This window comes from Panthera uncia, assembly GCF_023721935.1.
Source record: "Panthera uncia isolate 11264 chromosome C1 unlocalized genomic scaffold, Puncia_PCG_1.0 HiC_scaffold_4, whole genome shotgun sequence".
In the NCBI taxonomy this organism is placed as follows: domain Eukaryota; kingdom Metazoa; phylum Chordata; class Mammalia; order Carnivora; family Felidae; genus Panthera; species Panthera uncia.
The window spans coordinates 6,165,958-6,182,259 of NW_026057585.1; the positions used below are offsets into that span (position 1 = coordinate 6,165,958).

The following is a 16,302-nucleotide window of genomic DNA, read 5'->3' on the forward strand; positions in this document are numbered from 1 at the left end:
CAACGTACAACTGCAAATTTGACCCATGACAAAATGTACGTGAATATAAAATAACCAGTGTTTCTATAAAACATTAATTTTTAATTATATAATTAAGGTGATATAGCAAAAGAAGAATGCTTTAATTTACTTCGAAAGTAAATATTTTAGTCAAAGTTGCATCAGAAGTCAAGTATGTCTTTAACATTTTCCAAGAGGCTTTAGTTATTAGCTACAATTATAGCTCTTAGTATTATATAGTAACACATTGCTTAAAATATATTATAAACCATTTCTTTTCCTCTTTAAGTGACATATAAAATTAGGGATTTTGTAATATGATTCAGACTGGGAAACAGTGAAAATGGTATGCATGCCACTGGAATCACAAAACGTCTGATGCTCGCGAGTGCCTGGCGTAAGGCTCGGCACCTACTAGGTACTCCGTGTTTGCACACTCATTCTCTCACTCGCTCACACATTCATTCATGGAAATCCAGGCTTGAGGGGAAGCTGCATAATGAGAATGGCAAGCGCAATCTTTTATCGACAGATCTGTGGCTCTGACAAAGACTTTGGCAATGGAGAGTGGAGAGGAGAAGCTGATGGTCCCGATTCCAAACCGCGTGGCACCCTGGGGTGCCTCAGATGACATCATGGAGAATGAGGATCAACATTCCACAAAAGGAACACACTCCTCCAATATCCAGGTTTTACATTTACATATAAAAACACCTGCTCAAAGACAGAAGTAAGGTGGTGCCAGACACAGGACAGAAAGAACGAACCCTCTGACCGGGGCCTTGTTTTTCTGCGCTGAGACTTCTTGGTTAGGACCGCACTCGCTTGGTTTTATCAATTTTATACCAGTTTCAACAAAAAAGCATGAGTCTAAAATTCTAAAAGAGAAACGCAGAAGGGAGAGGGGTGTTCAACCTCCATTTTTCTTTTCTTTCATGTGCCAACTGATTGGCCTACTCAGCACACTTACGCCAAAGGCACAAAGCGGGGTGTCAGCTCTCTGAAGAGGCATCTGGAAAGGACCATCTCTAGGTTCTTTGCAGAGAAGTCTTAGACGTGTAATGAGTATTTTAACCTGAGGAATAAGGTCTACGAAATGCAAAGGACTGTGAGGGATGGAAGAAAGTAAATACTCTTGGAAACTAAGTAGAATACAGGACAAGGATTGATTCTGGAGGAAATAATTTTAAAAATCTGTAATAAAAACAAAACATGACACTGGCAAGTCCTTTGTAGCTGACTTTAATTGCCTTTGGTATCCAGAGAAGAAAACAATGGAAGCGTTGGGGTCAGCTCTAGTCTTACCATCACAGGGAGGGAGCAGGCAGTGAAGACGACCGAAGCTTCCCCTGCCCCTCTCCGGATTCTTCGCTTGCACAGAAAGGGCCATACTCACGCACCTCTCTGCCTTCTCTTAAGCCCCAGTCAGCCGAGGGGGCGGAGGCTCTGTCTTCTCTTTCCTTGAGAAGCTCCTGGGAGACCAAGAAGGCCCCTTACTCTGCCCTCTTCTGAACAGGGTACGGGCAGACTCGCTGCCGTCTACTCAGCGGCTCTGGGTCTTCGCCACCTCAAGGGGTTCACGTTTTTGAGTGACTCCTAAGTGGGCTTATGCTACTTTTAGGAGGAAGGCTAACGTTTTTTGAGAACCAAATATTCTCCCTTTCTCAGGTTAGTCATCTCCCCTTCTCATTTCAAAATTTTAACTTTTCAAGTAGTAAAAGATACTATAATTTCAAAATGTGTGCTAAAATTTAACTCTCTTAAAAACTTAAATAATGCAACTGGCTCCACATCCTTATTTCCTATGTATCCTGAAAAATCTCGGGCTTGGTTATCATTTATGGATCGACTGCTGAACTGTGAGGACTATTTGTGGCGTAAGATGATCACCCTTAGAAAATACTTATGTTAATTTATTAAATCTTTTCTCCAATTAAAATCTGCTACGTGCTAATAAGAGATGAAAAAGAAAAGCTATCAAAATAAGAAAATAAGCCTTCAGAATTCCAAGGTGGGCTTCTTGCACAAACACTGTTTCATGAAATCTTCAAGTTCAGAGTAAATACTAGACTGATTATAATGCTCCCAACTTTTATTGTCAATGGAAGCTGTTTGTATTAAACGTAAAGAAGAAAAAGTGTCTTGTACTGTGACACAAATTCAAGGGACAGAAAACTTACAATCATATTTATCTTACAATACAGTTCTTGATAAAATTTCAGTTCCTCCCCCAAATATGAAGAAATAGTAATTTCTTTAAAAATAAATATCACTGCAAAATCTATTTATGGTAAGAGAAACTCCCTTAGATATATCCCAAATTTAGTTAATATGATTAATTATACCACACTTTTATCACTAAAAATTACTTCGAAGTGGTTCTGATTAATTCTTTGGATTTCTATAAATATCCTTGGAGAAAATAAAAGCTGAATTTTATTTTTGACATAAAATATTTGTGAAAAGTTCGCTCATCTGACGAGATAATACAGGATCCCCCCATTCCCATTTCAGATAGAATGTATGAGCAAGTTTCACTGTATTTTGTTTTTGATTTCGTAAGGTTGTAAAAGTAATTTGGCTCATCAAGGTAAATTTGGAGCTGCATAATAGTATAGCGAATTGTGCCAAGCCACAGAGAGTTGTAAGTTGAGGGATTTTACTAAATTTGTAAGAAGGTTAAAGTGGATAAAATTCACTTGGTAGATTTGCTGGTTCGGGGAAAAAAATCTACCAACAAAACCAAGGCTTTCTCTCAAAACGGGTTTCAAGGCAACAAACTGCAGCATTTCCCCCACTTGTCGTCATGCTACCAACACTAGACTGATCAACATGCACGAAATCCCAAACCCAGGCTCGTGAGTAGTGGTTTCGATAAACAACAGTTTCAATGATTCCGTATGGAGACGAAGACTTGAAGAGTATTCTTTGTGAGATCATGCCCCCAGAGAAAATCAAATTGAACCAAGAGATTTCGATGGAATAGATTGAGGGTTGAAATGGTTGCCAGTCTGATCGTCCAACGGGGAACCTGAAAACTGAGACAGGAACAGGTACTTTTGTTGTTTTTTGCCAGACTTCTTGCTCTTGATGCGGTTCCACTGCTCTTTTGTTGTTTGTTTTAGTTCCTTCCATTAAAAATGGAGAAAAAAGGGATAAACGATGAGTAAATATCTGACTTGAAAGCTGCTCCACTTTGGAAGGAACAAATGTATAATCAGTTCCAAAGGCCATCCCTCACTTCCACAAGGTGCTCCGCATTCTTGGCTTATTCTCAGGCAGTCTGGTCTCCGGATGCCAGGACTCTAAAAACAGTACAGTAGTAACAGGCATGATTTCCCATGTGACCATCTCCTTACGAAACAAAGCGTGTCAGGTCGCTGTCCTACACATACCAGAATATGTTTTGGTCAGGTATAAAATGGAATCGTTTCAAAGTTGAGATATCTACAAGTTGAAAAGTCTTGTGGGGCACAGTCATGTTTCACCCTGCCATGTTGACTTATGAGGTCCAGGTTTCCAAAAGCCCCCCCTCCAGACTGATTTCTGTAGTGGTCCATGTAAACAAAACACAGGGGAGAATGGTCTTTCTGGAGCTGCTTTTCATCGAACAGCAGGATTTCCTGAAAGTGTGGTGTTGGCTAAATGTAACACGGGCAGAGGATGAGCCTCTGTATTGAATACCCAGTGGTCTAAAGGTAAAAGGTCATCACTGGAGAACAGCAGATACAAATATCTGAAAATAAAAGAGAGAAAAAATGAGCTTTGATTAGAATTCAACAAGAAGATCGTGTGATCTAGCTATGGTGGCAGAAGAAACCAATAACCTACTTTGAGCAGCTTTGATGAAAACCATCACACAATGAAACTCAGTCACGCAGTCACTCACATCATCTAAAACACAGTCACAATGACTTCTAGAAGAGTGCGGTGTGTGAGAAAATCCAGTAAGATGCACAACTAGACTTTGGAAGTAAGATGGTTAGAAAACAAGCCCCACCTACCTGTCTGAAGCACATCAGACAACAGTGCTGTGAAACGGGATGAAACAACCGCTTCATAGTATTTCATGTTCTTTTAAGAGTCACATGTAACATTGGTCATATGTTTTGGCCAATTACAGTTCATAGGACAACTAGAAATTAATCAATTCACATTTATTAGCAGACACTGAGGCACTAACTAGTACGTTATTTGGACACAGAAAGGACTTTTTAAGTTTACTTATTTTGAGACCGTGAGAGTGAGCATGAGAACGGGGGAGGGGAAGAGAGAAGGAGAGAGAACCCCAAGCAGGCTCCATGCTGTCAGCACAGAGCCCAATGTGGGGCTGGAATTCAGGAACCTCAAGATCATGACCTGAGTGAAAATCAAGAGTCAGACGCTTAACTGGTTGAGCCACCCAGGTGCCCCAGCAAGGACTTTTATATACTCTTAATACTTTAGTATTAAGTACTTTATTATATAATAAATAAATATAATAAATATAATAGATATAATATAATATAAAATATATTATATATATTCTCTATATATAATATATAATATAATATATCTATTATATTATATTAAATATAATATTTATACATATAAATATAATATATAATAGATATACTATATAGACTATAATATAGATTATATATAATATATATATAATATAGAATATTATATATATAATATATATATTATATATAATGTATATATACATTATATGTATATATAGACTATAATATAGAATACTATATATATAATATATACATTATATATAATGTATATGTTATATATAATGTATATATTATATATAATATTCTATATTATAGTCTATATATTATATATATATTATTATATAAAATATTATATTAAAGCACTTAGTACTTTAGTATTACTCAAAGTATTAATACTTTGAGCAGTTACTGCAGTGTTAAATAAAAATTTCAGAAACACTATGGATTTACAGGAGGTCTAAGAATCTTGAATTGCTCTCAATAGGTAGTAACATTGTTTATATGAAAGCAAGACTCCTGACCTCTCCACGGGCACTGCAAGCCATGATGGTCACTTGGAAATCAAAATGACAGGGCTGACACAAACAATAACTTTTACTCATAATGTTCGGCACATTCTAATCTGAATTCTGTTAAAGGGTTATCAAAGTAAGCATAAAAAAACCAACTGTACTGAGTCAGGAAATCTGGGTTCTAACTCTTCATTTCAGCAATAACTAGCTGGGCCTAGCATCAGGCTTCACGGAAGAAGTCCTTTAGAGTGGTTTTGCTGAAATCCCTATTTTAAAAACAGGCACATTAATCTTTTTCTGATTACTATTACAGTTCTAGATGGCAGAGTAAAAACACAGCACTGAGATAAACAGGGACTGTATACCAACTTTGTAACTGGTAGAGCTGAATGGACAGTCACAGGCTTCCAACCTCACTCCCTGTCCCTACACCTTGAGACCTGCCGGACTCGGATTTATTCACCAGGGCATGGGCAGAGACATTGGAAATGAAAAAGCAGACTTGGTTGGGCATAGCAAGAAGCTCTGCCGGGTCTGCTAACTCTGGGACTAGGAGCACAGTGGAGCTCGGGGGACTGACGTGTCCAGGAATGCTAGGCTCGGTACGATCCCACGGCTCTTGTTAAATGTGGGCTGATGCATCAGGCTTGCTCTAACCTCATCACTCTTTGAGACAGAAAATTCAAGAGTTTCCAGAAAAATGATTCCTTTCCACGGGAGATGCTATGGAAACATAGCGGATATAAACACAGGTTATGAAAAATCAAGAAAGTAACGAATGCGGACGTTTTAGATAATCAAAGTGATATTATTCTTAAACCATCATTTTAAAAATGGATTTTAATTAAAAACTACTGTAGTGGGTTGAACAGTGCCCCCCTACTCACGTCCACCTAGAGACTCTGAATGTGACCTTATTTGGAAAGAGGGTCTTTGGGAATTAATCAGTCAAGGATCTTGAGATGAAATCATCCTGGATTTAGGGTGGGCCCTAAATCCAATGACTTGTATCTTTACAGGAGAAAGGACAGGGAGATTTGGACACACACACACACACACACACACACACACACACACGCGGGGAAGAAGGTCATGTGCAGCCAGAGGCGAAGATTAAAGTGATGCCGCCACCAGCAAAGGAAAACCTTCAGTGGGAAGTGGTTTCAGACTCCGATATTCCACCAAGTGTGTGGTTACTTGTTAAGGCAGTGCTGGGAACTAATACAACTTTCACCCCCAACCTCCAGGATACCTCTGGCCCTTAAACGCTGCTGGCTTCCTTGGGCCAAGGGGTCTGGAGTAAGACTGGAGAGCAGGGCTTAGACATACAGTGACACACACACACACACACTCACATAAACACACACCACATACATTCTCACAAATTTATAATAAAATCAATGTTTGAAATTAAAATAATATAGCTAAACATTCTTTTCAACTTTGGATTACACATTCAGAAGAGGATTTTTCACCAGGATTTTGAAAACAGAACAATTGGAGAAGAGTGAGTTTTGCTGCGAAAGTTGAGCAAAGTCTACACTCTAAATTAGTTACCACACTACAATTTTTCCTCTACTAAGCATTTTTCTTAAACTATGGTTTTAATAGATGACAAACAGCACTGACAAAGCCTGTAGGTATATAAAAAGGTGCTATTAAGTACATTTCAGTTTGAATGGATGTGGAGCTTAATTTTTAGAGTTTTTTTTTTTTTTTTAAGTTTGTTTATTTTGAGAGAGAGACAGCACCCATTCACAGGCACAAGTTGGGGAGGGGTAGAGAGAGAATTCCAAGCAGATTCCGCCCTGTCAGCACAAAGCCCGACACAGGGCTCGAACTCATGCAACGTGAAACTCGAGAGATCAAGAGCTGGAGGCTTAATTGAGCCACCCAGGCGCCCCCCCCCCAACCCCCGCCCAGAGCTAATTTTCAATGTTGTTCACATATGTCTCTTCTAGCTGTCTCTTATCTAAAGACAAGGTATTCAGTGGAGGTGGTGGTGCCCCCAAGTGTTGGCAGTAACCAAACAGGCAAGTTTTTAGACAGAAAAGTCCAGCAAATCTGAGACAAATTTAAGGTCGACAGAGAAATGGTAAGGCTCACAGAACCAACTGTCAAGTTAATGTGTGCTTACTGAGTGCTTTATTTACTTATCAACCGAGCCTTGATGACTCATTTATTCTTCTTAACTATGCTAATATCTAGTATATTATGGGAAGATGTTACAATTCAAAGAGGCTTGCATGTATATGCTCATGTAACTTCTAAAAAAAACCTTAGACTGTTTGAAAAATAATGTACTTAAAACTTCCATTTCGTTTATACTAATAATGTTTAAATAATGTCTTTGGAACAGACTGGTTAGAAATCAAATCAAATTGAAGATACTCAGTGGAAATTATATTCTAAAAGGTAACACATTAAAACATGCCATTATTAATCTCTCCAAAAGACCTGCCCCTCTCTGCTCTTCCCCACATCTTTTCTCAAACCTTAAAGTTTTTTTTCTTAGGGGGAAGGGGTGGGGAAGAAAAAGAATATTAAAACTAATGTGGGTATATTACAAATTCAAGCGCAAAATAAACATGCATTTTTTTTTTAAGAATAAACTGAAGAAAGCAGACATTTCTGATCACTGCAATGGCTTAGGCTTTATCTTGAGATATAAGGGAGCTGGGAGGGACTCCTTTTCCTCTGCTTTTAGGGGCTGCATAAGTTAGGATGCAGAAGTTAGGTATCCTATAGGATAAGCATAAACAAAGGAGGTCTGCTCCTATAACAAAAAGCCCAGAGGAAGACAACGACAAAGGATGGTTAATTCAGCAGTACAACACAATCTGGGTTGCAAAGGTTTTGTAAAGGTTAATAATGAAATGTTAAGTTTTTCCTGGTGCCAAAAGACCTTATCTTTCTTTCCCTTTGTCTTAGATCACTGCCTTGAGAAAACTTTTAATTGTCCCTCTGAAACACAGGTACCTCATTTTAAAAGCCAGCTTTACAATTTAGTTTTTTCTAAAGGCCTGCTTTTGTAATGTAAACGTCGAGGAAGATGCACCCCAATGTCTCCATCACTGAGGGAAGCTAGCTTAGGTGCCTTTTCTCCAAAGCTTTACTACCCCGTGTCACAGAGAAGGAAGTATATGATTTTTCCTTTGGATAAAGACAACTAATTAACATAGATGGCCACCCCAATTACCACATGAATTTAGAATGCACTATGTATGGCAAATGGTGCTGTGGAGAGAGTACTCTTATTTAAGGACGAGTTATCACTTATCTTCAGAACATGTATATAATGGATTGTATCCGCCTGGTTATATGGGAAGGTGAGATTTTCTGTCTTTGCAATCTGCCTGTGATGCAAACTGCAATCTGGTTTAGCGCTTATTAAACGATAAAAATATTTTTTTAAATGGTTTCTTTTGCTGCTATATTTGTGGAGAGGATTTTCTGGGTTGGCAGAAGACTTGAGTGCCAATTTTTTCCCCAGTAATCAGGATCTCCATGATTTTTTTGACTTTCTCCTCAAATGATGCTCCACACCTTACATCTCCCTACAAGTCCAAAGTCCGAAAGTGAAGGGCAACATTTCTTCAGGTGTGGGTCTACTTTGATGGTCTAATACATGTATAGTAGTATCTCACTACAGTTTTTATTTGTACTTGATCATGTTACGTATTTTTTCCATGAACATATTTACCATCCTTGTATCTTTTAGGAAGTATCTGTTCTTTTGCCAGGTTTTAAACTGGGTTGCATGTTATCTTATTTTTGAGTTTTTAGAATTTGTCATATAGCCCAGATAGAAGTCTCTTGTGAGTTACATACTTTGCAAGTGTGTGCCGTATCTCCTCATTCCTTTGCTTTCTTTCATACTCTTTCAAACATATTCCAAAGAGTAGATATTTTTTTAATTTTAGGGGCGCCTGGGTGGCTCAGTCGGTTGAGCGTCTGACTTTGGCTCAGGTCATGATCTCGCAGTTTGTGAGTCAGAGCCCCGCATCAGGCTGTGCACTGACAGCTCAGAGCCTGGATCAGCTCAGAGCCTGGATCAGCTCAGAGCCTGGAGCCTGCTTCAGATTCTGAGTCTTCTCTCTCTGCCCCTCCCCAGCTCATGCTCTGTCTCTCAAGAATAAATAGACTTAACATTTTTCAAAAAGTATATAAAAATTTTTAGACCAAGTGATCGAGTCATTCTTTTAGGTATCATGCTTCTGGTGTAGTTATTTAAGAAATCTTTGCCTAGCCAAAGATCACAAAAATTTTCTTCTACGTTTTCTACTAAAAGTTGTTGGTTTTAAATTTAGGTCTATGATCCATTTTGAACTGATTTTTTTTTGAAGTTTATTTATTTGAAAGAAAGACGGGGGGGGGGGACAGAAAGGGAGAGAGAGAATCCCAAGTAGGCTACCCCACTGTCAGAGCAGAGCCTGACGCGGGGCTCGAACTCACAAACTGTGAGATCGTGATCTGAGCCGAAACCGAGTCAGACGCTTAAACGACTTCGCCACCTAGGCGCCCCTTGAACAGATTTTTTTGTTTATGCATACAGAAATTATTCTAGCACCTTTCGTTGAAAAGCCTGTTTTTTTCTCATCACAATGCCTTTGTACCTGTCAAAACTCAGGTGCTCAAATATATCTCAGGTTTTCTCTGGACTCTATTTTGTTCCATTGATATATTTACCTACCATTATACCAATATCACTGTGTTTTGATTATCATAGCTTTATAGTAAGTCTTGAAACCAGGAAGTGTTAGGCTTTCAACTGTGTTCTTTTTCAAACTTGTTTTGGTTATTCTAGGTTCTTCACATTTCAACATTAAATTTAAAAACAGCTTATTAATTTCTATAAAAAAACCTCTTGAGATTTCGAATGGGATTTCATTTAATCTACAGATTGATCAATCTGGGGAGAATTAACAATACTGAGTCCATCACCCAAGTGAATCTCTCCATTTAATTAGATCTTTAATTTCTTTCAGCACTGAGTTTTAGTGTCCAGTGTTCAGGTCTTTTATGTGTCTTGTCAAGATTCACCCCTAAATATTTTATAACGTTACACTATTGTTAAGTGGTTTAACTTTCAATTTGATTGTTTATTGTTAGTATATACATAATTAATTCAGACATCTTAATCTTGCATTCACAACTCTGCTAAATGCTTGTTAATTCTAGTAACTTTCTGAGAACTCCTTAGAATTTCCTACCTTGATAATCACGGGTTTTTTGTTTTTGTTTTTTTTTTACGAAAAAAATGATTGTTTTCCTTCTTCCTTTCTAGTCTGGATATCTTTTGTTTCTTTTTCTTGGCTGACTATACTAGCTAGAAACTCCAGTCCAAGACTAAATAGAAGTGAAGAGAACAGGCAGACATCTTTATCTTATTCCTGATCTTAGGAGGAACACATTCAGTTTTTCAGTATGAGGTGAGCTGTAGGTTTTTCCCTTATGCCCTTTATCAGGTTGAGGGAGTTCCTATCCATTCCTGGTTTGCTAAGAGTCTTATCAGGAAAGGAAGTTCAATTTTGTCAAATAACTTTTCTAGGTCTGTTGAAGTGATCGTATGTTTTCTTTTTCAGCTCACTGATTTTCAAATGTTAAATCAAATCTCCACGCCTGGGATAAATAAATCCAGTTGGTCATGATGTATTACCTGTTTAATAGGTTGTTAGATTTGATTTGCTAAAACCATATATATATGAGGAATATTAGTCTTGTTTCCAATGAGCACGCTGCTGCCATTCTTATATTTGCTCCTTTTTACCTAACTTGTCTTTTTTCGTCTGGTTGCTTTTCAGATTCTTTTCATTATCAACTGGTTTTAAGGTGCCTTAGTGAAGTAATTAGTCTTCATGTTTCTTGTCCTTGGAGTTTATTCAGCTTTTTGGATGTGTGGGTGTACAGTTTACATCAAGTTTGGAAAGATTTGGGCCAATATATTTTTTTTAATCCATTTCTCTATCCTCTCCTTCAGAAACGTCAATTTCACATATTTTAGGCCACCTATAGTTGTTACAAAGCTCACCAATACTCTCTGCATTTTTATAAGATTCTCTTTTTTTGCTCATTTCATTTTTATTTTAATTGCAATGTCTTCAAGTTCACTAATCTTTTCTTTTACAATGTCTAATTTACTATTAATTCTATATGGTATTTTTTTCAACACAGACATTGCAGTTTCCATTTCTAGAAGTTTGATTTGGGTTTTTATATCCATGTTTCTACTTAAGTTTTTGAATATATGGAATATAATCAAAACAACTGTTTTAATGTCATCTGCTAATTCTAACAGCTATATGAATTCTTAGTTTCAGTTGATTATTTTCATTGTTGATCATATTTTCCTGCCTTACTGTACACACGGTATCTTTGGCTGGATGCCAGACATTAGGAGTTTTACCTTTTGGTTGATGGATAATTTTGTATTCCTATAAATCTTGAGTTTTGTCCAGATATATAGTTAAGTTACTTGGAAACAGCTTGATCCCTTCAGGACTTACGTTTGTGATTATGTAGATCCAAAGCAATAAATTGTTCCCCACTACTGAGGCAGGACTGTCCCAAGTACTCTACTCAGTGCCCTGTGAAATTATGAGATTTTCCAGCCAGGCTATTGGGAATAGGCACTGACTGTTCCTGAGCCTTGTGTGATCACCGTAAGCTGTTCCCTTTAACCCTCATAGATGATTCTTTCCCCCAAACTCAGGCATTGTTTCTTTCCTCTGCTGAATACTCTTGGGGATTCTCCCGGGTTCTCTCTGTGCAGCTCTCTCCTGTGAACACCAGCTATCTTAGTTTCCTTGGACTCACAATTCCAACTCCTTAGGGAGACTGTGCCTCAGGTACCCTGCCCTATGCTGTGGCCCAGAAACTTATGGAGGCGGCAAGCTGGGGCAAACCCTGGGCTGCTCGTTTGTCTCCCGTCTCTCAGAGATCACATCCCTTCACTGCCTCCTCTCCAGTGTTTTGAAAGCCACTGTATCCTATATTATTTATCTGTTTGCTTTGGGTGGAAGGGTAAATTCTGAACCTTGTGACTTCATCTTAGAGGAAGAGGCCTGCTCTTCCATTCCATGTTCATGGAATCACTTAATCCTCTATTATTAAACCAATCCACAAAGGACATTAGAGTTGGTGGACCAAGAACTTGTTCTGAGGAAGCCTTTCTGGTTTTTCTTGATTACTAATTCTTCTCCAGAGTCTTCATATCATGACTTTCTAGAATTTCGTGAAAATGGACATTAAATCCATCTACTTTTATTTTCCTCAATCCAACTTTTCCCCTTCTTTAAAATTAGCTAGCTATTCTGTTGTTTCCCTCCATCATTCCTGAAAGAATACTGATTATAATATTACATTTGCAGTAGCACCTTGATATGTAATTTCTTAGGATCCTTGCAGTCATTTAAAATAAGTTACTTTTCTTCCTTTAGGGCTCTAATTTTCTCTCAGCCATATTTGTTTTCCTTTAATTTCAGCCCTAGTATAGGTTATAAGGATTGGAGGAAGAGGTTGGAGTTAAAGTGTAGATGCTTTGCATTTTATCTTATGATTCCCTTTTTAGTGTGCCATTGCTTCTTTTTTTTTTTATTATTGTGGTAAGAAAACACACAATATAAAATTTACCACTGTATGAGAGCCTGCCATTTGTGACAGCATGGATGGGCCTGGAGGGTATTATGTTAAGTGGAAAAAGTCAGAGAATGATACATGCCCTCTGATTTCACTCATCTATGGAATCAAAAATAAATATAAATAAATAAAGGAATAAACAAGCAAAAAGCAGAACAGACCCACACAGAGAACAAACTGATGGTTGCCAAAGGGGAGGTGGTGGAGGAATGGGTAAAATGGGGGAGGGGAGAGGGAAACCGGCTTCCAGTTATAAAATGAATAAATGGATAATGTGGATAAAAGGTCACAACAGGCAATGTGGGCAATGGTACTGTAACAGCACGGTATGGTGACAGATGGCAGCTACACTTGCGGTGAGCACAGCATACAGGGACCTGTTGAAGCAGCATGTTGCACACCTGAAACGAATGGAACACTGTGTGTCCACTTTAAAAAAGAGACAAAGAAATTTACCATCTGAACCATTTTTAAGCTGAGCAGTGTTGCTATATTCACACTATTGTGAAACAGATTCCTGAACTCTTTCACCTTGCCAAACTGAAACTCTATACCCTTGAAAGCAACAATTCCCCCTTCCCTTACCCCCAGCACCTGGTAACCACCTTCTGCTTTCTCTTCCTATCAACCAGCTTGGTCACTGGTACTTCATGTAAGTGGAATCCTAACAGTATGTCTTTTATGTGACTGGCTCATTTCACTTAACATGATGTTCTCAATGTTCATCCATATAGTTGCTTCCCTGATTTTGATTTTAGAAGCCTATCTCCCATTACTTCTAACGAATATTCTTTAGTCAGTCTAGTTTTCTTTTTATTTATTTATTTATTTTTAATATTTATTCATTTTTTTGAGAGACAGCACAAGCAGGGGAGGGGCAGACAGAGAAGGGGAGACACAGAATCCGAAGCAGGCTCCAGGCTCTGAGCTGTCAGCCCAGAGCCCGACGCAGGGCTTGAACTCATGAAACGCGAGATCATGACCTGGGGTGAAGTCGGACGCCTAACCGACTGAGCCACCCAGGCGCCCCTCTTACTGTCTTTTTAAAGAGAGGTAGCATTTCTTTTCTCAAGCTGGATCTCTTTTCATGAAATGACTTTCTGCTTTGCCTCACCTATTAACATATGAGGTATCATTTAGCATTATCTCAAACTTTCTTCATGACTGCTCTAGCCCAAGCCAAATTTCCCTTCTTTGAATCTAAAAGACTTATATTCTATTTGGTACTTGACTATATACTCTGTACTTTTATTGAATTTGCCCGTTGCCAGAAGGAAGAGATTTCTTAACTAGCCTGCAAGTTCCTCATACGGTATTATGTTTCATATGCTTTAATTCCCAAATCGCACAATTCTGGAAAGACAGTGGTTACTTAATAAATATTTTTGAATTGGACTTAGTTTGCAAATCAGCTGTCAGAGCATAGAAAAGCACAGAACAGGAGACCTCATATGCTACTTTCCCCATCCAGCTGGAAAAACAGTCCTTCTCTCATGGCAGGAGGTTAACTTTAGGATCCAGTTACAGACAAGATAAAAGATAAATGGAAGGGAACAGTGGCTCTGTTTTCCCAGACTTCCCTCTTGAATTATTTTTTCCTAGGCTAACAATCCTCACCCCAATCGTCTCATTGATTCCTGCCTCTCTCTCAAATATATTACTTAGACACTTTTGCTTATGAACTTAAAAGTCATACTACCCTTGATGCTTTATTGACAAAACCATTATCAGAACTGTCTTTGAACCTACTTCAAAACCTTGTTCACTAGGGGATAAGCTTTAATAGCCTGATAGCTGGCTAACTGGGCTTTCATTTGCTTATACTGAGAATAACTTTACAGGCGCAGGCAGATAACAGGAGCTATAAAAAGCAAAACCAGAACTACCAGAGGACAGGATAGCAACATTTGTAACAATATCTGTCCTGTGCAACAATTCACTAGCTTTCCCCTCCTCCCCGCTCTAGTATTTTACTATAAAACCTTCACACCTCAGAAACTTTGAAAGAATTTTACAGTGAAACCCACACATACTTACCTCCTAGATGCTACCATTAGCATTCTGGTATATTTCCTGGTCACAAGTCTATTACTCTCCTCATGTATTACTAGTTTTATCATTCTAAAATATTCTCTCTAGAAAGAGCAGCTAATTAGCAAACCTAGCTAAAATATCAAGAAAAAACTTGATTAGTAAAATTATTTGCAAAGGGAGAACTGGAAGTCTCACTAGAAATTTTTAAAAGGCATTTCAAATTTTGAATAACAAACTTTAGGCAACGATATTTACTTGAGTTTTGACAGGAAGACCAGTGCCACAAATTTTGACTGCTATGGGTTCTTCTTTACCATCTCTAAGAAGCACCAAGATTAAAATATTTAAATATTTTATTTAATAATGGCAAACTGGTAATAATTGTTTATTTGATAATAGCAAATTAGATACCATTACTTTTAAGGGAAGAATTAAAAAATTCCTAGAAATAAAAAAATTAAGAGCTAGATACATGTAATCAAATGCTAAACAAACATAATTCCTCTTCTTTCCCTGATTCCTTTCAAAAGCACATGACTAATGCCATCAAAGAGAAGACAGATCCATTGATTGATGAATGGATAAAGGAGGTGTGGTATATATATACACAATGGAATATTCCTCAGCCATAAAAAAGAATGCATTTTGCCATTTGCAATCACGTGGATGGATTTAGAGAGTATAATGCTAAGCAAAATAAGTCAGAGAAAGACAAATACCATATGATTTCACTCATACGTGGAATTTAAGAACCAAAACAGATGAATATAGGGGAAGGGGAGAAAAAAAGAGAGGGAAGCAAACTATAAGACACTCTTTTTTTCGGGGGTGGGGGCACCTAGGTGGCTCAGTTGAGGATCCGACTTTGGCTCAGGTCACGATCTCATGGTTTATGAGTTTGAGCACCACATCGGGCTCTGTGCTGACAGCTCAGGGCCTGGAGCCTGCTTCGGATTCTGTGTCTCCTTTTCTCTCTGTCCTTCTCCCCCATTTGCACTCTCCTTCTCTCTCAAAAATAAATGAATAAAATATTTTTTTTAATTAAAAAAAAGGTTCTTTTAATTTTTTTTTTTTTTTAATTTTAGAGAGAGAGACACAGAGTGTGAGCAGGGGTAGAGGGGCGCGCGCACACACACACACACACACACACACACAGAGGGAGGGAGGGAGGGAGAGAGAGAGAGAGAGAGAGAGTGAGTGAGTGAGTCAGTCTCAAGGAGGCTCCATGCAGGGCTCAATCCCATCACCCTGGGGCCATGACCTGAGCCAAAATCAAGAGTGGGTCCTTCAACTGACTGAGCCACCCAGGTGCCCTGAGACTCTTAACTATAGAGAACAAACTGAAGGTTTCTGGAGACAAGATGGGCTAAGTGGGTGATGGGCATTATGGAGGGCACTTGTGATGAGCACTAGGTGTTGTATGCAGATGATGAATCAATAAATTCTGCTCCTGAAACCAATATTATACTATATGTTAACTAACTGGAATTTAAGTAAAAACTTAAAATACATACATATATACTAAAAAAATAATATGCCAGGGCATTATTTTGGTTGGGGCTGTTCTAAACTGCATAACCATGTATATATGCTAAGACTTCCTTAGGAAAAAA

The 16,302-nt window shown here is 38.2% G+C and overlaps 1 protein-coding gene across 1 annotated transcript in view; it reads right to left on the reverse strand.

Moving 5' to 3' along the window:
- Positions 1-1,535: 1,535 nt before the first annotated feature.
- The window catches only part of MAN1A2 (mannosidase alpha class 1A member 2), a 185,033-nt gene continuing 170,266 nt past the window's right edge, over positions 1,536-16,302 (reverse strand). Inside the window, exon 13 of the mRNA XM_049618376.1 lies at positions 1,536-3,736. Within this exon, the coding sequence (XP_049474333.1) occupies positions 3,604-3,736 (133 nt within the window). The 3' untranslated portion in view covers positions 1,536-3,603. The remainder of the gene's footprint in view (positions 3,737-16,302) is intronic.